The sequence below is a fragment of the Periplaneta americana genome, chromosome 11 (assembly GCF_040183065.1).
Source record: "Periplaneta americana isolate PAMFEO1 chromosome 11, P.americana_PAMFEO1_priV1, whole genome shotgun sequence".
Classification (NCBI taxonomy): Eukaryota; Metazoa; Arthropoda; class Insecta; order Blattodea; family Blattidae; genus Periplaneta; species Periplaneta americana.
In genome coordinates, this window is record NC_091127.1 from 15,060,572 (window position 1) to 15,085,053 (window position 24,482).

At 35.6% G+C, this 24,482-nt stretch overlaps 1 protein-coding gene across 1 annotated transcript in view; it reads left to right on the top strand.

The window, feature by feature from the left end:
* The window catches only part of LOC138708838 (patched domain-containing protein 3-like), a 175,689-nt gene that overhangs the window by 23,062 nt on the left and 128,145 nt on the right, over nucleotides 1-24,482 (top strand). The window contains exon 2 of the mRNA XM_069839070.1: nucleotides 13,736-13,982. Within this exon, the coding sequence (XP_069695171.1) occupies nucleotides 13,736-13,982 (247 nt within the window). The remainder of the gene's footprint in view (nucleotides 1-13,735; nucleotides 13,983-24,482) is intronic.

Here is a 24,482-nt window from a genome sequence, read left to right on the forward strand (position 1 = left end):
CTTCAGGTTTTCCAGCTAACACTCCATATGCTTTTCTGGATTCACCCATACGAGTGGCCAGCGCGTCTGGCTGCGAAACCAGGTGGCCCGGGTTCGAATCCCGGTCGGGGAAAGTTACCTGGTTGAGGATTTTTCCGGGGTTTTCCCTCAACCCAATACGAGCAAATGCTGGGTAACTTTCGGTGCTGGATCCCGGACTCATTTCACCGACATTATCACCTTCATTTCATTCAGACGTTAAATAACCTGAGATGCTGATACAGCGTCGTAAAAAAATAACCCATACGTGCTACATGCCCTGCTCATCTCAAACGTTTCAAATTAATGTTCCTAATTATGTTAGGTGAAGAATACAATGCGTTGTGTAAAATAATAATAATAATAATAATAGTAATAATAATAATAATAATAATAATAATAATAATAATAATAATACCAGTAGGCTATACTTATTATCATTATGAAATGTCTTCTGTACACATCAGTTTATTCTCATTTCATACATTGTGCTTAAATCAGACTGCAAATGTTCACAAGATAAAGCGATGGTGTACTATTGAACTCAACAGTGATTGTATACTGACTAAGGAAATAATACAATAGACCTAATATTGTGCGAGTTGATAACGAAAACAATGTAGATACAGCCGAGGTAAATGTATTCAGTACTGATAAACACTGATAAGAAACGTAATCGTGAAAGGGGAACATAGGAGCATGTTCGTGACTGATAACGAAATGGAATTACTTCCGTAATGTCGGATAATTGCGCATGTAAACAATAATATCTATGCTCGTATTGGGGGACACTCCATGTCGAAATATTCATAAAGACTAGGCTCATTCACAATGAAAATTAAACTTAACGTAAGCGTTAATTTAAGAATGTAAACGTTACGGTAAAATCAAGAATTCATACCACCATTCACGATGGGGACATAAACATTAACAGCAAACATACTTGGTAACCATGGAAACATAACAACGACGCCATTTCCTCATATTCTGTCGTATACTTCAGCGCTCCACGATTGTGTTCTGTTTGCAAATCACGTAAGCATAAGCATGAAAGTTTGGAGTTTGCAAACTTTCATGTTAACGTCTTACGGTAATGTTTATGTCAATGCTTATGTGAATCATTGTGAATGATCCCATTTGGTAACCTGGGCGCAAACTTCTGTGTTTATGTTACGGTTATGTTTAATTTTCATTGTGAATGGGCCTAGAAAGAATATTTATCTACCTTCCATCTAGCGAGAAGATTTGTCTGTTTTTTTGACGTAAATCAGTGAAATAGTAAAGTGCTTTTCAACTGTAGAGACGTTACTAAACGTGAGACTTGACGGATTCTTCCACAAAAGTGTGCAGCATATATATATATATATATATATATATATATATATATATATATATATATATATATATAAAACTTACAAATGGCTTTTAAGGAACCCGAAGCTTCATTGCCGCCCTCACATAAGCCCGCCATCGGTCCCTATCCTGTGCAAGATTAATCCAGTCTCCATCATCATACCCAACCTCCCTCAAATCCATTTCAATATTATCCTCCCATCTACGTCTCGGCCTCCCCAAAGATCTTTTTCCCTCCGGTCTCCCAACTAATACTCTATATGCATTTCTGGATTCGCCCATACGTGCTACATGCCCTGCCCATCTCAAACGTCTGGATTTTAAGTTCCTAATTATGTCAGGTGAAGAATACAATGCGTGCAGTTCTGTGTTGTGTAACTTTCTCCATTCTCCTGTAACTTCATCCCGCTTAGCCCCAAATATTTTCCTAAGCACCTTATTCTCAAACACCCTTAACCTATGTTCCTCTCTCAGAGTGAGAGTCCAAGTTTCACAACCATACAGAAGAACCGGTAATATAACTGTCTTATAAATTCCAATTTTCAGGCATATATATACAGGGACGTCATTTTATTTTTACTAACATTTTTAATATTAACCTGTCTATACCTTTAGAGAACCGGAAACAACGCTTGCTCCCCCCTCCAAGACTGGAGTTCGATGATACTGGCGTAAAACACAAATCACTCTACTAGGTATAGGAAGGAAGAAAAGTAGTTCATCCATTTACGTAAACTAGGAAATATCGCGATTTTGAGTATGATAATTTTCATTAGGTTTTTCTTTAATCAAAGTACTGTATTAATAATAAGTGTTTTCACTCACGAAGTGAGTTATCCATGCGAACGTATTCATTATGCAGTGTATATTATACTGTCTACAGCACATTAGCGTACAATATAGAGAAAGAAGTTAAATTGAAAAATAATCATAATATGAATATTTAAACACAATTTTGAAAATGGTGGCCGTTCATTTCGATACCGGCTTCAGTTCTTTTGTGCATATTATCACACTATAGACTATTGCATCTAATTCCAATTGCCAGTTTCGTCCTTCGTACTAGTAACTCATGTTGAAATAATTCTGTACCTACTCTAAGTACTGTACATTCAATCCTCACTTCTGCCCGACCCGAAAATATAAAATTACTCAGACATGCTATCTACTGTCCGTCCAAGTGGTTATGCCGCAGGATTGTAGAAAGGGAGGAAATCACGTGACAGTTAATTACTTAACGAGGCCCTTTTATTTAAGTTAAATTAAACAGCTGTATAATATTACGTAAACGTCCAATTCCTAACAGAAATTAATGTTTTCAGAAAAGAGCTAAGACAGCCCAGCTTTTACAGAGGGGCGAGCAGAAGCAGGTGGGGGAAATCGGGATGCGACGTAGGCAAACGGACAGTATCTGTGCGAAAATATGATTCAATATTGAAAGCTCTTTCGTCACTGGAAAACGCGAACATATTTCTGGAACGTACTATACTCAGTAACTCAGTAGTGCTTACTATCTGCGGTCTTGGTTCTGTGTGGAGTTGGAACTTCATTAGTAGAAGGGGTGGGAGTGAAGTACATTAAAAAACTCAGGTACAATAAAAATTGAAGTAAAAATAAAATGATGTCCCTGTATATATATATATATATATATATATATATATATATATATATATATATATATATAGTGAGGCTCACATAAGAACAGTTCCTAAACAGCAAATATTGCCGTCTTGTCAGTGTTCCCAACTGTTACCAGATATCACACGATCCTACGTAATAAATGAGTTCTTTACTTACCGTACTTTATGTTGGAAGGTTATTCTAAATAATTCAGTAATTTGTAACATATTTTCGTATGCAAAATATACGAGAAAGGGATCAACATGTCAAGTATTTTGTCTGGCAATACGAAATTCATTGGTTTGTCTAAACAACTGACTCACGAGACCTAACCTAAAAATGTATTTTGTTTGATCACATGAAATTATTAGTACTAGCTCTGAAAACTTACTTGTCTGTAGTCTTGTCTTGAATTATAACCACAACGCAACACATAAAATAACTATTATGTGTTAATATTAATACTGATATTAATTAATTATTAGCATGTTCAAATTTCACTAGCTTCCAGTAACTGTCTCAGAAATCTAGTACAATTTTAATTTCATGGAACTCCAGTACCGACAAATATTGTCGATATTTGTCTCAGCTGCCAACATACGAGTTACAAAATCACTACCATTTGTAATATTTGTTAGTATCGAAATTCGAAACGAAGTTGGCAAAAGAAAATTCAACCTGCAAACTAGAAAATCACCACAGTCCAATAGCATATGTAGTAATGGGGGGAAAAATGGTTAGGTTTCACCCTTAGGGTATGAAGTAAGCTGACTCGGACTATATTTATCTATGTAGTGCATACTAAATGTCGATTTTGAAAAAGAAAATTGGACTTTACCGGTTTTTGCACCGAGGTCTTCAATTGTACAGGGACATCATTTTATTTTTACTAACATTTCTGATATTAACCTGGCTATACCTTTGAATCAACGGATGCTATCCCCTTCCACGATTGGAGTTCGATGGCGTAATATACAAACAAATCACTTTACTAGGTATAGGAGGGAACAAAAGTAATTCATTCATTTACGTAAACTGTGAAATATCACGCTTTTGAGTTTGATAATTTTCATTAGGTTTTTGTTTAATCAGAATACAGTACAGTATTAACAATGAGTGTTTTTACTCACGAACTGAGCTGTCCATACGGACGTATTCATTATGCAGTGTATATTATACTGTCTACAGCACATTAGCGTACACCATAGAGAATGAAGTTAAATTAAAAAAATAATCATAATATGGATATTTAAATACATTTTCAAAATGGTGGCGGTTCATTTCGATACAGGCTTCAGTTCTAATGTATGTAATTCCAATTGCCAGTTTCGTCCTTCGTACTAGTAACTCATGTTGAAATAATTCTATACCTCGCTAATATGTTTTCGCGGGATATCAGCCGAGTTAAGATTTTGGAATGCTCCAAGCTTTCGACTGCTATCTCTGCAGCCATCTTCAGGGAAGTGATAGAGATAGCAGTCGAAAGCTTGGAGCATTCCAAAATCTTAACTCGGCTGATATCCCGCGAAAACATATTAGCGAACCAACGCCGAGAAAGCCTCAAATCATACAAATTCTATACCTACTCTGTAAAAGAGTACCTTACGTACTGTAAATTCAATCTTCACTTCTGCTCGATCCGAAAAGATAAAATTACTCAGACATGCTATCTACTGTCCGTCCAAGTGGTTATGTCGCAGGGTAGTAGAAAGGATGGAAATCACGTGACAGTTAATTACTTAACGAGGCCCTTTTATTTAAGTTATTTTAAACAGTTGTATGGGTGTAATATTACGTAGATGTCCAATTCCTAACAGAAATTAATGTTCTCAGAAAAGAGCTAAGACAGCCCAGCCACTAGTCTTTACAGAGAGAGAAAACCGGAATGCGACGTAGGCAAATGGACGACAGTACCTGTGCGAAAATGATGCAATATTGAAAACTCTTTCGTCATTGAAAAACGCGAACATATTTTTGGAACGTACTGTGACGGTAAGGCTAGTATGAATGTATATGCGGTCTTGGATCTGTGTGGAAGACGGTTGAACTTCATTAGTAGAAGGGGTGGGAGTGAAGTACATTCAAAAACTCAGGTACAATAAAAATTGAAGTAAAAATAAAATGATGTCCCTGTACTTTTCTTTATATAAATTTCCTCACAGATTCAAATCACACGGCATGAGATCGGAAAATGAACATTAGATTTCACCCGACTTCTCTTAATGTTGATACCCGACGTCACCTTGAGTTTTATTTGATTGCATTCCTGTATATCCTACTAATAGCGATGTGAGATTGTTCGTTTTTTTTTTTTTTTCACTTGAAGTACGAAGTCATATAGTTCGTAAATAACCTTTATTCTAACGTATGTCGCACTCTCGATAGTCTCGCTCATCAACTGATTAACTTGTTTTTGCACTAGCATAACCCAAAACATTGTTATCTGAACTTAAGCGCACGTGTTTTAACAAATGTCAGTTTTCCTTGGAAATATGATAAGTTTTATGTCTATTTTTAACTAAAAAATACGCTCTATGCTTTGCAGGCGGTGTTTACTATTAAAAGGTATGCGAAATCAACATCTTTGACGGTACTTGGTCTTCTTTCAGGTTGTTGCGTGCTTTAAAATGTCATTGTGTAAGCTATGACTGCATATTTTTGGCGGAATGCCTTTTGAAATGTGTTAAATCTATCTTCATTTTGAAAGTAAATCTGTACGAATTATACCTTTGTGATTGAAACGTTGCCCTTTTCTGCCTTTTTTAATATAAATGCCTAATTTACAAAATAAATGCTCTTTTTGCCTTTATTTGATTATTTATCTATTATTTATTAATTTATTATTAAAAATTGCCTACAGATATATTTTAATTTATTTCTATAACCGCTACAATGAAAGTGACTTCACCGAATGTATATTATTGTCTTTGTCAGTTCATATTCTCTTTGCAACAATGAGTGCCGTCGTGCAAAAATGTATAACAGTAAGCGTTTTAATTATCGCTTGTGTTTATTTGACAAGGCAACAATGAGTCCGGGTCTAACGTTATTTTTAACGGTTATTTTTCTTTCAGTTTTCATTGCGACATTGTTGTAGCTAGCTAAATATTTCATATCGCAACATATCAGTACAACCAAACACAAAAATGCACTTTCCAAGGCTACTGGGAAGAAGATTTCTTTGCTTCCAACAGTAATTGCAACATCGAGTCGAAAATCTCAATTTGCATTCGACTTATGTAAAGCTTTTCTTGTTGCAGAAATGCCTTTGTGGAAAGTGCAAGGTTGTGGGTCTAGTGCAAGGTTTTTGTAATTGTTTTTTATTGCATATTTTAGCTATTTATAATGCCTTTTTGCCTGCCTATTTTAGCTATTTATGATGCCTTTTTGCCTGCCTATTTTAATGATTCATAATGCCTAAACTTTCGGTCTCTGTTTATGACGTATGTTCAGTAAATATTTTATAATATTTATATTCATATTCCAGTGGCCTTTTGCATTTTAATAAGATGGAAATTGGGTACATATTATTGAAGGTAATGATGAAGACAGTATAAGCTTACAATTAGGCTGTCTAGTAAATGGAACTTCGCAAGTATCGAACACGTAACTAGTATGCAGCGCCGCGTCTAGTTCGAAAGTGACAGCTATTAATTATTTATTATAAAATGGCTTGAGTATTCAATACTGTTATAATTCCAGCCTTTGGATTAAGCACGACGTTCCAGTTCCATAACACAGCGGACTTGATTTTATTGACAACTTCCCATCAATATGGGTTACCAAAAAGGATAAATTATAGGTACCACACAGTACGAGAAAAAGTTTGACAATTTGTATTAATTTGTTTTTTTTAAATAGATATAAATGAAGGAACCATATAAAATTATTAAATAATATGTACATACAGGGTGATTTACGAAGATTTACCATCCCTTACGGAGCTTATTTCCGAAGACATTTTGAGCAAAAAAAAATGTCATAGGGTATAAACATTTGTCCTAATCTCAATATTTTCAGAATTACACTAATTTGAAGTTGTTTGTAAAATACCTTTATTCTTGAGTTTTAAGGGTCACTAACCTAACATAGTGTTATATTTACTCTGTAATTTGCCAATTATAGCTACATTTTACATTTTTGGCTATGATATCTATACAACTCTTTTTAATTTATTTTTATTTGTTATTTTTCATTTATATCTATATGTATCTTTTATTTAGGTAGTATCTATTTGTTTTTGTTTTTTTTTTTATTTTTAATTTGTAATTACACTTGTATCTTGCATTTGTTTCTGTTTTATCTCTTTTTTCATGTTATATGAAATGCTGTGTTTTTTTTAAACAAATCTGCCCTGTTATAGACATGAATAAATAAATAAATAACAGATATAGAATAAACTATTCAGAAGTATCATTTCTTTAACTAGCTAGTATTCTGAAGCTAGAAATGTGTTGTGAATTCCATAGTTCCTTCATACAGATTCTTTTTTTCTTTTTCTTTTTTTCGATTTTTAACTACAAAATTATATTTTCTTACGCATTTGTCACAACAATTGTTACAAATCACGCCACTCTTGTAAATTTTTTAAGACTGTACATTAGGATGCATAATTAAACTGTAAAGAATCAAGTTCCTAAAATGTCGTATGATTTGGAACAATTTTTGTGATAAGTGCTTAAGAATGTTATAATTTTTAATTAAAAATTGAAAGACAAAATCTGTACAAAGCAATTAACAACATATTTTTAGCTTCAGAACATTAGCTAATTAAAGAAATGACACTTGTGAATAGTTCATTCTCTATTTGTAATATTTTTTTTTTACCCTTAAAACTGAAAGGAAAAAAAGTAGCCTATTTTACTAACAACTTCTTTATATAAGTCTGAACTGCATAAATATGTTACTTGGCGATCTTTCGCAACTATACGAGTGCTTCGAAGATTTGCACTTAAAAAGTGAAATGAGTAGCAACTGTTAATTTACAACCATGACGCTCTGTTTACGTATCTACACCTGCAGGCAACTCGTAACACGCACGACTCTTAAAAAGAACTCTGAGGAGAACAAAGAAGCATTGATTATGAACCTCTCTCTCTTCTCGCACTTTCCTATTTCTGCTTTTAGTGCCACTTTGTTCTACTTTTAACCTTTTCGTATCGTTCTTCCTTCTCACTTCTTACCCTTTTCTTTTCTATATTCCATTTCCTCTTCTGTCTGTAATTTCCTTCGGCATGCTTCAGGAAGTTAGCTGACGTATTTTAACCACCACGATTTCGATCGTTAGATGCACTTGGGCGAAGTGGTAGTGGGATGGATTTAGTGTCATTGCTTTGGACTCCCCTTGTGCAGTAGCGCCTTGGGAGTAAAGTAGTATTTGATATAATGAGTTATATAATTAAAACAAGTAAGATATTATTCAAAACTAGTTCGATTAATTAAAATGTGTCTCAGTGAAACGTACAGCAGAGTTCGTATAGGTCAGTTTCTGTCAGATGTGTTTCCAATTCACTGCGGGCTAAAGCAAGGAGATGCACTATCACCTTTACTTTTTAACTTTGCTCTAGAATATGCCATTAGGAAAGTCCAGGATAACAGAGAGGGTTTGGAATTGAACGGGTTACATGTGCTACTTGTCTATGCGGGTGACGTGAATATGTTAGGAGAAAATCCACAAACGATTAGGGAAAACACGGAAATTTTACTTGAAGCAAGTAAAAAGATAGGTTTGGAAGTAAATCCCGAAAAGACAAAGTATATGATTATGTCTCGTGACGAGAATATTGTACGAAATGGAAATATAAAAATTGGAAATTTATCTTTTGAAGAGGTGGAGAAATTCAAATATTTTGGACCAACAGTAACAAATATAAAATATGATATTCGGGAGGAAATTAAACACAGAATAAATATGGGAAATGCGTGTTATTATTCGGTTGAGAAGCTTTTATCATCCAGTCTGTTGTCAAAAAATCTGAAAGTTGGAATTTATAAAACAGTTATATTACCGGTTATTCTTTATGGTTGTGAAACTTGGACTGTCACTTTGAGATAGGAACATAGGTTAAGGGTGTTTGAGAATAAGGTGCTTAGGAAAATATTTGGGGCTAAGAGGGATGAAGTTACAGGATAATGGAGAAAGTTACACAACACAGAACTGCACGCATTGTATTCTTCACCTGACATAATTAAGAACATTAAATCCAGACGTTTGAGATGGGCAGGGCATGTAGCACGTATGGACGAATCCAGAAATGCATATAGAGTGTTAGTTAGGAGGCCGGAGGGAAAAAGACCTTTGGGGGGGCCGAGACGTAGATGGGAGGATAATATTAAAATTGATTTCAGGGAGGTGGGATATGATGATAGAGACTGGATTAATCTTGCTCAGGATAGGGACCAATGACGGGCTTATGTGAGGGCGGCAATGAACCTCCGGGTTCCTTAAAAGCCAGTAAGTAAGTAAGTAAGTAAGTAAGTAAGTAAGTAAGTAAGTAAGTAAGATATTATTCAAAATTTATTTCCGCACTTTTGGTTAGATTGTGCGCCTTTCGAAAATAGCATCACATTTTTCTTTGCTATGGGGGAGGGGCCCGAAGGCTAGCACAGAGGGCTTGTGCCTGGTCTCCTTTCGTAAGAATGATGCCGAACTGTCGGACTCACACATAGATTATCGTGATTCAGCTGTATCATCTGTCGATTCAACTTGCACGCTTTTACGGTTACTTTTGATGATACAATTTAAAACCTTCTTTTTGTCGTTGAGACACAGTGCCACTTTGCACGTTGAACACAGATGGCATCTCTATGTAACCACCAAGAGGTGGTTGTAGGGTGGAACATCTTTGCTAAAATTGTAGAGAAAGAAGGAAAACTGAGGTTTTTCTGAACAACCACTATGCTGCAAAGGGTTAATATGTGCTTGAAGTTACAGGTAAGACAGTAAGACAAATGCTTGCGCAGAAACCAAATTTATTCTCTTTTTCATTAAGTAGAAAGGAAAATGGCAACACGGCTTCTAAAACCAGACCTTAGAGTACCTAGTAAATACTCAAGTTTTTCTCTATTATTTCGGCAAAATATGTATTGATAACAGAAATTGAATCCTATACATAATATTATACAGAGACCGGAACTTTGGCAGAGTGCCTTTTTCAAAAGTGTTAAATCTATCTTCGTTTTGAAAGTAAATCTGTACGAATTATACCTTTGTGATTGAAACGTCACAGTTTTATGTTACCCTTTTCTGCCTTTTTTAATATAAATGCCTAATTTACAAAATGTTTTTTTGCCTTTATTTGATTATTTAACTATTATTTATTAATTTATTATTAAAATTACCTACAGGTATATTTTAATTTATTTCTATAACCGCTACAATAAAAGTGACTTCACCGAATGTATATTTATTGTTTTTCAGTCGGTTCATATTCTCTTTGCTGCCGTGCAAAAATGTAGAACAGTAAGCGTTTTAATTATCGCTTGTGTTTATTTGACAAGGCAACAATGAGTGCGGGTCTAACGTTATTTTTCTTTCAGTTTTCATTGCGACGTTGTTGTAGTTAGCTAAATATTTCATATCGCAACATATCAGTACAACTAAACACAAAAATTCACTTTCCAAGGCTATTGGGAAGAAGATTTCTTTGCTTCCAATAGTAATTGCAACATCGAGTCGAAAATCTCAATTTGCATTCGACTTATGTAAAGATTTTCTTGCTACCGAAATCCCTTTGTGGAAAGTGCAAGGTTGTGGGTCTAGTCCAAGGTTTTTATAATTGCCTTCTATTGCGTATTTTAGCTATTTATAATGCCTTTTTGCCTGTCTATTTTAGCTATTTATGATGCCTTTTCGCCTGCCTATTTTAATGATTCATAATGCCTAAACTTCCGGCCTCTGAATGTAATAACAAATATGCCGTAACACCTGTTACGATAAGTCCCATTCCAATCATGGCTATATCTTTAGTTCTGTGAACACAGCTGCACTCCTCGCGATTTGTAAGGTCGTGTTCCGAGATCGCTACATTTGCCGCTGATTGTGAGTCATTTGTTCGTTTATCATCTTCCGGTCCGGTTATTCTTCTCACTTATAAGGGAATAATGTGCATCGCTTGCAGATTTCGCAATGATAATTACGTGACTGGATCGAGTTCTCTGCGACTCTATTCCTTTGAATCACTTCCTCGCTTGCTTCTGCGTAGATTAATATTCATCGTTGTGACGATAGTTTTTAATAAACTTTGGTACTCCTGGATTCCTTTCCTCCTTTGTTACGAATTGAAAATTTTAAACTTTATGAAATAACTGTTTTAAACCACATAAAATCTAAGAAGAAAAGTCAAATTTACGATTGCAAAAAAAAAAAAAAAAACGAAAACAAAAACAAAAAAAAAACAAAAAACAAAGAAACAAAAAAAAAACAAAAAAAAAAACAAAAACAAAAAAAAACAAAAGAAAAAAAAAAAAAAAACAAATCATTATGACAAAATGGCAACCTCAAACTTCAAGTTGCAAAAGTAGCTACATCCTTTTTGTATAACCAACAGGGAAATTTATTTTCGCTTGTAATAAAATTATGTGGCATTTATAAATACATGAGTAGGAGAAAATAATATATAATAAAAAATGTTTCAAGTTCAATCTATAATATTAATTTATTTTGCAAATGTTTATTTGCTATAACATTGTATATGGAATATTAACGTTTTCGCCTTTTCGGCATCAATTGTTAAGAAACACGAAATCTAAACCTTTGAACAAATTAAAATATACATAGTAATATGCATGACAAAACGGACTTTCATTAGTTTTATGTAATTATGTCTTATTAATGAAAAAGGTTTCTTTTGAAAAAGATTTCCAGGAAATATAAATTTGGAAATGTCGATATGATTTCTGGTACATAATTCATGTTAAAAAACACATAAGAAATAATTAAAATTGACAAGAGTGTTATATATTATATCCTGCATTAAGTCATTAACAGAAATACGAATATTAGCATATTAATAAAATATTGGTGGAAAAGACTCAGTTGTTGAATTTGTAATTTATTATCGGGGAATTATGTCTGGAATGGCGATATAATATCAATCCATTTTATATTTAAATAACATTTGTTATAAAATCAGTAATAGATAATTGATAAAATTACACGTGTCCTTAGACCCGCATAACTAGATGATGATGATGATGATGATGATGATGATGATGATGATGATGATGTAGATGGTTCCTCAGATTTCATTTCAACGCATTTCCTGTGCGATGTACTGTTGCAATGTTTCTCTATAGCCTGAGTTTTTCTGGTTTTTATTTCAATTTTACATACATTACACACGATATTGTCTTCGTTAATACATAAAATATTACTCTCATACTTATTAATTACATTTTGTATCTCTGAGCGAATTTAACGTTTTGCCATTATGAAAGATCAGCACAACATATTCAACGCGTACTAAATACTTGAGCAGGATAACACAACTGCATACGTCATTGCGTTGCAATGTTACTATGAACTGATCGGGGTTCCTTCGTTTTGTACGCTGCTGTACTCGCCAGGTATACAAAAGACGGACGGCGCGGCACGTGCCATATACTCTGATACGAAACAACTTCACTTTTCCTTAAGTCAGCCGCGGCGAAAATGCGACTCACGAGCACATTGTGGCTCGCAGTGCTTTTCTCTCGCTTCCTACCTACAACCCCCACCCTCTCACTCACTGGAGTCAAACTCCGTTCTATTTGTATTTGTCTCGGACCTGCGAGTGGCGTATCGTCGCAATATCTCTCTCGAAACCATGTACCTCTATAAAAAACGAAAGTTTCAAGTAGGATGGGAGGATGCATTCTTTTGCTTACAATATGATGAAAATATTAAATGTATGATTTGTTCACAAATATTACTAGGAAAACGGTTGTATAACATAAAACGGCATTATAAGTTACTACATGTTACTGATGAAACATTAAAAGGTTAAGTGTTATTATTATTATTATTATTATTATTATTATTATTATTATCATGATCATCATCTCTGTACGTCGATTCTTTTACAGCAGATGTACGAATAATGCGGTTAGATGTTCAATTTAAACTCACAGATTTACAATGTGACGTTAAATGAAAGCTAGATGTAAGTACTTGACAGATATTGGAAACTTCAAATCTTTGTAAAAAAATAAATATTTGAAGCTTCGTTCTTTCGCTTGCTCTGTTGAAGCCATGTTCGTTGTAACTTACGTTTGTGAAAAAAATATTTTCAACAATGAAAATAGTAAAAATCAAATTTAGATCACGACTGACAGACAATACCTTCGTGATCAACTACGACTGGCAGTAAGTGACATAATTCCTGATTTTGAAACTTTGTCGCAGAGACATTCTGAAGACAGTTAATTTTAGGTTGTGATATGTTTTCTTGTTCATTTCTTTCTTCGTTACACGTACTAAACATTAAATTCCCCTTCGGGTGTCTGCCTCCCTCCATAGGTGCTATGCACGTTGCAGCTTACACAGTGGCTCGGCGCACCATGGCCTTTTCGCCACGACTGCCTTAAGTCATTCCTCATCCACTGTCTATTCATATCTTAAAATAAAATGAAATAAAATATGATTGGTGTCTGTTAAATGACCAACGAATAGCCAACCATAATCACCAGCACAACAGCACAGCTGGAGAAGCAGCTAATTTTTGGTTTTCATTTCTGTAATGTAGAATTGTACAATGTGTTTCAGGACGGGCAAGGCGATAGGGGCGCGCCCCGTGCTGTTCCTGCTCGTGTCCCTGACCCTGTGCGTGGCCACGTCCCTGGGGCTGGTGTTCTGGCAGGAGGAGGTGGACGACGTGCAGTTGTTCATGCCGGCCACATCGCATGTGCGACGCGACGCCGCCTGGGTGGAGAGCCACTTCCGCGACGAGATGCGCTTCGAGAGCGTCATCGTGGAGGCGGACAACGTGCTGACGCCCTCCGTGCTGGCCGCGGTGAGTCCGGATTGCTTCTTTACGATCGTTGATTTTATGTGAGGACTTTTATTATAGGGCACGGATATTGATTTTGCGGGCGTAACGAAGTCGAAACGAGACAAATGTTATTACTCTATAGCTATACGAATACTGGAGAACGACACAATTATTACCCTATACAGGGTGGACATAAAGTCTCGATCCATTTTCGTGAAATAACGGCTATTCAGACAAAAACTGTATACAGTAGAGATGAACAAAACTAACTGCCGCTCTCGCTCGCTGTGTTCGCTGCATTTGTCTTTCGAGTCTCGTCTCGTCATTCGAGTCTCGCACGTCACGTTTTCTTGTTTATTTCATTCCATATTCATTATTACACAATTAAACATGTAATAATATTGTTTATAAAACACTATTTACAGTAATAAAGCTTTTCCAGTTGAGAAAATCCAAATTACTTGTGTTTTATGTGAGTTTGAAGATGAAATTCCTATTTTTACCTAGTGTCCCTAATAATTTGATCACCCACTGTATATATAGTGGGTGATATATAACAGTTGCCAAAGTAGATAAAAGTTCAATCAGGTATAAACAGCTGTGGCGATTGAAGGCTGCTTGACTTCGGGACTTCGGGAGTGATCAATCTCGAATCTCGGAAGACTCTTAAGTCTTTACGTCAAGGATGCGACGTAATGCAACATTGTCGTGCGGGTTTTCGGCTTTGCGGGCGCTGTTAGTCTCGCTTTCTCGATCGTTGTTCATTTCTAGTACCTATATAGCGGTATTGTCATGGTATGTACGTATGTAATTTATAGTAACTCAACATGACCACTACCCATTTCAAAGCACGTGTGTCCAATGTTCGAATGTTGCCCTAAAGACATTCTTTCGCAAGCATATTATTGTGATGTATCGAAGTACGTATGATATTTCCGTGAAGGAATTCTGCGTTATCATATGATGAAGAATGGGTGGAGCGGAGAAAAATTCTCTCTCACACCGAGATCCGAACCCAGGTTTTCAGCTCTATGTGATGACGCTTTATTCACTAAGTCACACCGGATTCTAGTCCCGATGCCGATTTGAATCCTATCAGTTTAAGTTCCACCTCTCAGTTCCCCTTTAGTGGCCAACCCTCATGCACTGTGTCACAGATGTGTGACAGTGGCACAATGTCCAACACACTTTGTGCAGAGGTGCAATCATTACTAGACAGCGGAATTTTAGGCTCTAAAAAGTGTCATTTTAGGCGCCTAAAATAGGCTCTTAAAGTCCTTTATTTACGCTCTATAAAATAAAAATAGGCCTTTTTTGTTAAAGAATGTCACTAATATAAGAGTGTTTTTCATTCACATTTCCATAGTTTGCTTCACAGTAGATGATCAGCACCTATTGTGGCTATTATGTTGCTCACTACTGTACTTACAAATGGTGAGAAAAAAGGAAGGGGTTGTTATCTGTCGTGGAATGTAAGAGAATGCTTATTCGAGTACAACCCAGCGAGTTTGTGTTAAATTGCTGACAGACAGAGGCAGATGTAATAATAATAATAATAATAATAATAATAATAATAATAACAACAATAATTTGTCCCGCAGGAATTCTTTACATGCCAGTAAATCTACTGACATGAGCCTGTCGCATTTAAGCACACTTAAATGCCATTGACCTCGGCCGGGATCGAGATCGAACCCGCAACCTCGAGCACAGAAGGCCAGTGCTATATCGACTACGCTACCCAGGCCGACTGAAAGTTGGAATTTTAGGATTGAAAGATTGTAAGAATGAGAAGGGGTGGCCTGGAGGTACTTCTCTATTATTGTGTTGTTCACTTGTAGGAAAGAGTTGTTTTTATCCATCTTGGAATGTAAATGGTACAGGATGTTAAGAAAAACAGTAAATAGTTACGAAAAATGATGCAAAAATTAAAAAAAAAAACTTAAAAATAGGCACTAACGTTGAAATAGGCATTTTAGGCACTATAAAACCCCTTTATTTTTACCTATATTTCCATGAAAAATGTAAATATTAAATCTCAAGTCTGTATGTATCAAGGAAAAAAAATAGATTTTTGCCTAAATTACGCTCTCTACTCATTACGAGTGACTAAGTGGCCGGGATCCGATATTGTACTAGGTCTCGCCTCTATCGCCTCTCGATCTATACTTTCGATCACACACAGACATAAGAAAACCACCAACCAGACATAAGACACCTGATCGCTAACGAATAAGGAAACGATTGCAAACGAATCATAGGAAAATCGATCATAGACGAATATAGCAAACCGAGCACAGACATAAATTGATCAGTGATCACAGACGAACATCGTATTACCACAGTCTAGTATATACGGTCACGAAGGTTGAGTTGTGAGAGTATTAGAAACATTAGACTGTGCCGATACTATTTCGCATTGTCTGTGATGAGGCGATAGTAGCGATCCTAATGGTTAGCAACTGTCTATGGATGCATATTCCTACGTATTAAGCTTCGTGACTGTATATACTAGACTGTGGTATTACCTACAACCGATCACAGACGAACACAACAAACCCATCACAGAAAATAACTGATCACTGACGAATCTACGAAAACCTTGCAGAAACATACTAACAAAACTGCACGGAAAGAGACTTAACGAGCCTACATGGAAGAGAATTGGAGGAATTAAAAGCGCTCGACTGTAATAGAAGCATATGAAATCGAATTTATGCAAGATTGAAAGAGTCGAATATAACAAGAAAAGAATCTAGAGTAATTAAAAGCAGACGGAAACGGGATACAAGCGAAGAGAATGGGAACAGATGCAACAAAAATTGAAGCGAACACATTAAAAATGAATGACGAAAATATAACAAATGAATGGCGAAAACATAAAAAATGAATGGTGAAAACAAAAAAATGAACAGCGAAAACAAAAAATAAACGGCGAAAACGTAAAAATATGAATAACGAAAACATAAAAAAGGCATTAAAATAGTAATTCATTTTTGTCTTATCACTATAATGGTTTTGTATTTCTTTCAGTCAAAATTTATTCGCTCATTGGCACACTTGCATCAAAAGCCGGCGACCACTGGAAGCTAAACGTCACAATTTCACAGATATATAGCCACCGTCATTGAAATGTGGTCAACATGCAGTATTTGCTTCCATTGTGTATAATTTCGTGGGAATCTGCGTGTGCGGATGTTGCGTTTCCTTTATTTATTCGCTCCGTCATAATATTGATGATTTCCCTTGGAGGTCGAAATGAAGCCTGGAATAAACTGTAATTTATGCAGTGTTTGTGACATGGTGCATATCCTTGGGTACGTGTGTTCACATAGTAGGCCTACTTTACCAGTCCCAGCCGTTATAATAAGCGTCCACTCTGTTAGAACGCTGGAATTTTGCAAGACAGGAGCAAGGTCCAGACTCTAAAAGTCAAGAAGGATGATCTCCAGAGAAAAAAAAAAACGAACAACCATTCATTTCATCCTGGTGTAAGCGTTGTGTAATAAGTAAAATGTATCGCAATTAAGTCTCTCAAATGTGTAAACAGTACTCACTGCTATGCGCTATGTGAGTTCATACTAACGCTTAAGAAACATAATATTCTTTCGTTCTCTTCTATATTCGTCACTTTAGATGAGGCATGTTCAGTGCGGGCAATTCTAGCCTTTAAGGGGTTAGGTACAGCCTACAGCAGTAAAATTTTTGGAAATATTCAACGTTTTTTTCCTCCGTTACTGTATCTTGTACAATAATGAAAATTGGTATGTGTAAAACACTGTCCTTCTGCTATATGAAAAAAGATATTTTTACGATTTAAAAAATTATTTATATTTATGTTTTCAAAATTCAAAATGGTGGCAGTTCACTGTGCAATGATGAAGCGTTTCCCTCATAACTCATAAACTTGTTAACTTTTTCATGTTCTCTCTCTTCTATTTTATTGCTGAAACTCATGTTTACAATATCATGCCCTTTCAACTACATTCCTTAATAAATAATATTTTGTTTACTTTGTAAATGGCGCTTGGCCCACTATGGTTCCGAAGCTTTCAAATGTTTATTTAAAGTTCAAGCATTTGTGAGTAAATATAAAATAAAATCAATATAATGCAAAATTGTAAACCGAATAACTACTGAGGATATTCAACAACAATAAGCGATTCACAGTTTTTATTTTCAAACAACATAAAATATTCCAGGAAGCACAATAAAACCTATTTCTGTGAACATACATATTTCTGATTGTGCCATATTTATTCAGTATCCGCACACGTAGCGGAATTTTGGCAATTCCGTAGCGGATTTCGCGTTTCTAAAGTTGGACACACTGCCTTTGTCAGTCAGTGTGTGTTTAGCGGACAGTGCGTTAACAGCTCTTAATGTGTAGGCGTCTTTATTATTATTATTATTATTATTATTATTATTATTATTATTATTATTATTATTATTATTATTATTATTGGGGATATCATGATGCAACTGAGTGAAACGGACAGAGTGTATGGAATTGGAAGATAGTAAACACAATGAAAGAATCATATTTTAAGGCAGTTAATATCTTAGGTTTTCAAAGCTGCTATCGTTTCATATATGAAAAATGAGATCATTGCCTTCGATGTTAGGCGAGGATGACAACGAGCAAAATTTTGACATGAGTGAGAAATGGCTACTTATTTTATCTGTACGCACGATTTTCTCATTATACGTAAGTCAGTGATGCTGATCTTTTGCCTTCTTTTTTTTTATGGAACTTTGAATATTTTTATTGCCCTTAAAATGCACCCATTCGTCCGGATTTAACCCAAGAACCAAAAGCAACGCAATTAAAAACATAATGTATTGTTTACCATTGTTTCGATCTTCTCTTAAAACACATCATGAAGTGAAAGGCACAATCAGAGGTAGGGAGAATGTTGCATGTCTCATAGAAATGCTAGAAAAATATTGTATAACGTCAGTTAAAACTCTCTCTGAACGCCCAGAAGGCAGCAATGTTGCCAGATGTCAGAGGACGACGATCAAATTTTGCAAACTTGAATTCAAGGACATTAAACATTTTAACGAAGTAAATATTAAAATTTACGGATTTCCTCGGTAGTTGTAAATGCTCACTAACATCACAGCAGAAATATTGAGACATTGCAACAGTGCATTCTACTTCCACATGCTCACGGATCTTCCCCACCAGGCATAAATGGTGCGTTTAATCTGTTCCATTGTTCTCTCCGCCGACAGAAGAGTCTCACATTCCGATACGAGTAGAAAGTGCAGAATTCCTGGTTACGTGACGTAATAATGAGTAGAGTGATTCACTTCATCCTGAACTGTTAGGCTTTGTCTCTTGTTCACCGGGTACAGGTCTAATAAGGATCTGGTTGGATTACTGCAAGAAAGAATGAACACGCTGTAAGGTTTCAGCTTAGACATACGAAGGATAAACTTATGCATGTAATTCCAAGCTATCTTTGCCCTGTCAACAGACTATTTTAACCCATTCGTATATGTTATTATTATTTTTTTGCTATATAATGTGTTGGACAGTGTACGCAACGGCAAAGGTCGTGAGTTCGAGTCCTACTTAGGCAATGGATGTCTGTCCGTCTTTAATATGATTGCCTGTATGTAGGCTGTGCGTAGTGCTGAACTACGTTACGGGAGTCTCACCATGTGCTCATGTGTCAAACTCCTGTATCTCCTCATGAGGAGCATAGGGCATTCACAAAGTGCCTCCATCGGACCCTATTTGTAGCCAACTTCTTCACTTCGCTCCATGTTTTCCTCTCCCTAGCAATTTCCTCCAAAACTGTTCTCTTCCATGTATTTTTTGGCCTTCCTCTTGTTCTACTACCCTGGGGGTTCCAATCCAAAGCCATTCTTTCTACTGCTCCATCTTCTTTCTTGATTGTGTGCCCTATCCAATTCCACTTTCGCCTTTTGATTTCTATTGTGATTTCTTTCTGATTTGTTATCTTCCATAGTTCTGCGTTTGTGATTGTATCTGGCCATCTAATTTTTAAGATTCTTCGTAAACATTAACAAATGTTTGCAGTTTATTTTGTATAATTTTACTTGTTTTCCATGTCTCACAGCCATATAATAAGACTGATTTCACATTATTGTTAAAGATTTTAATTTTTGTAGATCTAGATATAATATAAGATTTCCATATTGGGTACAACTGGACAAATGCACTATTTGCATTTTTTATTCGGTTCTTTACATCCTCAAAGGCTCCACCATCCTTGTCAATTATACTACCCAAATACATAAATTCTTAAACAGTATCAATGTTATTATTATTTATTATAACTTTATCTGTCTTTTTACTATTTAATCTCATTTCTTTAGTTTTCTTTACGTTTATTTTCACATGAGCCCCTTTTATTACTTCTAATAAAGTATTAACTTTATTCTGCATGTCACCAAAACTATGGGAGAGCAAACAGATATCAGCGAAATCCATATCTTCCAAGGTTGCTCATGTGTAGTGTGCAGGTTAAGTGGAAAGTAAAAGCCTGCTTCAAAAGTTAGAAGAGTACAGATAACAAACAAAGAAATTATATTTATTGTTTTCATGGAATTCACTGTCCATAGCAGAATTCGAGTCAAGATCCTTGATGTAATGGTTTCATGCAATAGGAGACCAATGTTCGATTCCTAGATGGGCCCCCATAGGATTTATGAATGGCAGAAGTTGTGGAAGGGAGAAAGTATTTTTAGAGTATTTGGGGTTTCCCTGTCATTCCTACCTTGCACAGCTTTGTTTTGATGGCAGTCATAGGCAAGAAACTTCTTTTGCGTAACTACGGGGTTGCAAATTTCATTTAAAAATGTCCTTTTGCGAGCTCAAGGTGTTTTTGCATTATTTTGATCCAGAAGTGGTCTACGATCTGCGAAAAAAGTCTCGTTTCAACATTCCATCAGTAGGTACATATTTCAATTAGTTTTTCCTACCTTTTTTTTTCCCAGCCAGTTGAACGCAACTGTATAAAAACGGATTCAATATTCATTCATCTGTGACTTCTCTGACTGTCATAATTCTTTTGAGAGTCTTCAGAAAAATAGCTTCTTCAAATCTATTGTTTAAAATTGTGCAGTCAAGCGCTGTGAATTAACGCTTAGCCTGCCTGACCGTGAAAGGAGCGGGCCCGGGTTCAAATCCTGGTTGGAACAAGTTATCTGGTTGAGGTTTTTTCGGGGTTTTCCCTCACCCCCTTTTAGTAAAATGTGCTGGTAACTTTCTGCGCTGAACCCTGGACTCATTTCGCTGGCATCATCATCATCTTCATCTCACTCCGACGCTAGATGACTACAGCAGGTTGATAAAGAATCGTAAAATAACCAATTAAAAAATTGTACCAACTTAATTGCATGTCATCAAAAACAAAATCAATCGTATTATAAACAGTAACATTTTCCATGAGTTTATTTTATACATAAAATGCAATAAATCAAATTTATTTTTGTCAAGTTATGTCGACCAGAAATCAAGTTTCTTTATAAATGCATTGGTTTTATTCTTGGCTGTTATCATGTTAACATCTTGGCCTTGTAAACTACCATTCAAAGTGTTTAAGTGTTCGAAAATATCAGGAAGGAAGGCCAGTACAAGAAACTGAAAAATAAGTTTTGCATATTCCGATTTCTCGTCTTGCATGTGCCTACCGGCACATTAAAAGTTCATGCTCTGAACTGGAAAACTCTTTTCAGTACATTACCACACAAAAGCCATCTTACTTTCGTGTGGTAAAGAAGATTTTCATATAATGATATCGTAATGGTTTGAAGTGCTAGAAATTATATTTATCCACTTTTATTATGTAATGTGGACCTTACATCACTAATAAAAATGTTAGCTCAGTTGGTAGAGCGCTGGTACGTTCAACCAAAGGTCCCGGGATCGACACCCGGCCCCGGAACAATTTTTCCCTTGACAATTATTCAAATCTGCTTTACAGGGAGCTTTACCTGAAAGACTAGATTTGCATAATATATACGTCACTGTGTAAGTTAACAGAAAACCACAATTCCAAGTCACACAGAGATTGTGCGCACTCGATGTGGGTCTCTGGCGTTTCGTCAGCCCATGCGAGTTGTGTGGATATAAAGGGAAAAGTTGAGACGGTGCCGGGTGGAGTTCCCGGGTAGCTCAGTTGGTAGAGCGCTGGTACGTTCAATCAGAGGTCCCGGGATCGATACCCGGCCCCGGAACAATTTTTCCCTTGAAATTATTCATGTTTTAAACACATTCGCAACTAGTTTGGTAATGATACTTCTATTACACATCTAATTGGGTAATGATACTGCTATTACGTAACTGGTTGCGTAATGTCAACCACATATTAAATTTTAAATAAAATGGAATTGATTTTATTCATTATAAACACTTCTACATTTTTCTTGGAACACCGATCTTCAATTTTTTTTATATTAGACTTCATATCTTACGCGGGATTTTTTAAATCATTTATTTAGTTTGGTAGAGTTCAGGCCACGTGGCCTTATCTTCCACATTACCAGAAGTGAAATATACAATGAAACAGTATCAGGGAAAAACTAATAATAATAATACAATGGCCTCTCCACAAAATACATGTTCAAAACTAATAAAAATAATACAATTACTTTTATTTAAAAAATATTTTTATCAAATTGGATAAAACGTTGTACGATATACTTACGGTAACTTAATATTACAATACTCGACTGGTTATTTATCAAATTCGTATTGTAATATCGTAATATTTCGTGTCATTGTTGCACCATTACTTCTATTTTGGTCGAACTTCTGGTAGTACCGGCTGGTTTGTAATAAAATTACCGTTGTGTTCGATTATACATGGATTTGTATTTTTCGAATGGGATTAAGAATCTTCATGATAGTGGGAGATCGCAAACAAGTCTCGCCCAAAACTGGGTCGCGCCTTCAAAAAGTTTGAGGACTGCTCACCGCTCTAGGCTAATTTTTGTACCTTGCAACTGGTAGACTATACTTTACTCATCGCAGATTCAGCAGACTGCCGCGGCCTTGATCGCAGCTCTCGCAGTGGACTTTGTCCAGACGACCTCAAATCGACTCATGAGCACTTCCTCGAACACTGTACCTGCAGTAGCCCTGCCTGGTCGTTCACTCGTGTACCCGTTGTACGCGGGACAAATTTCAATTGCAATTCGTTACTTTGAGCACTCTTAAACTACAAAGTCTACTAAGAGGTGACAAGATGACATGGCGATTATGAAAATAACAGGATACATGGGTGATACCACAGTCTACTATATACAGTCGCGAAGCTTGAGGTGATTTTTTTGCAAATCTCGTGATAAAGCGCTCCAAGCGGTTAGCAACTAGAAACAATAGACTGTCCACGGTCGACTTTGGACTGTGTCGTATTTCCATCGAGTGCTAACTCGTTGCGTATTTCACATTGATGCTTGTGAAATGTTCGTTATTGGTTGTAATGAAAATGTTAATGGCTAAAATACAATAATTGGAATAATAATATTTTACTAGAGACGTAGAAAAATTAAGTTCACTTTAATGAAATTTATTGATCACGTTTCATTTTCAGTTCTGGTGGGATTATTATTGCTTAGGCTTACTTTTTTTTTTCAAAGGATATGTTTTTAATTATAGCTGTTAATTTTGTTGTTATTTTTATTTGTTACTTTACTAGAGACGTAGAAAAGTCTGTTACAATAAAATTTATTGATCACGTTTTATTTCCAATTCTGGTGTGATTATTATTGCTTAACTTCATCCCACTTTGTTAACTACGTAAGCCTACACTACAAGTACCGGTACACGTAAGTTACTCTATTAATTCATATTTACATTATTATTGTTGTAAAGGGAAATGCAAATTAATATTTATTGATTTCATAGTTAATTATCGCTATAATCTTGAATAAGTGAAGCGATTATAGTAAATTTCAGTTCGTTTTGCACAAACAAAAATAATATTAACCTATTTCTTGTAAGTATCTTCGAGTTTATGGTGGAATTTAATATACTTCATTAAAATAATAAATTAACTTTATGCATTCAATATTTCAATAATGGAAGGAAGGTGTTAATTTTTCCAAAAGAACACAATGAAAGTGTAACATATTTTGTCGTCTACTAGGAGAGAGATCTGCGATGATGAGGCGATAGTAGCGATCCTAGTGATGGACAACTACCCATGTTTGCATTTTTACTACATATTGACCTTCGCGACTGTATATAGTAGACTGGGTGATATCATCCTCGCAGTTTCGTTGCCCGCCATTTATTTCTGAAATCTTGAAGATGAGAAAGTACGGTAAATCTAACTGGAATTTGAACAGTATTGTAATTCGCAATTAACCCCGGCGTTTCACGTGAGTAAAGACCTGGGGCCTTAGTAGATTCTTTTTCTCAAACTATTTTACCAGTCTAGTAACGTGACAATTTTTCACTAGTCACATGATCTGTTTCACTAGTCAGCTGATTGAGTTCATTTGTTTATAGTCATTGGTAGGTATTGTTTTTTTGAGGTT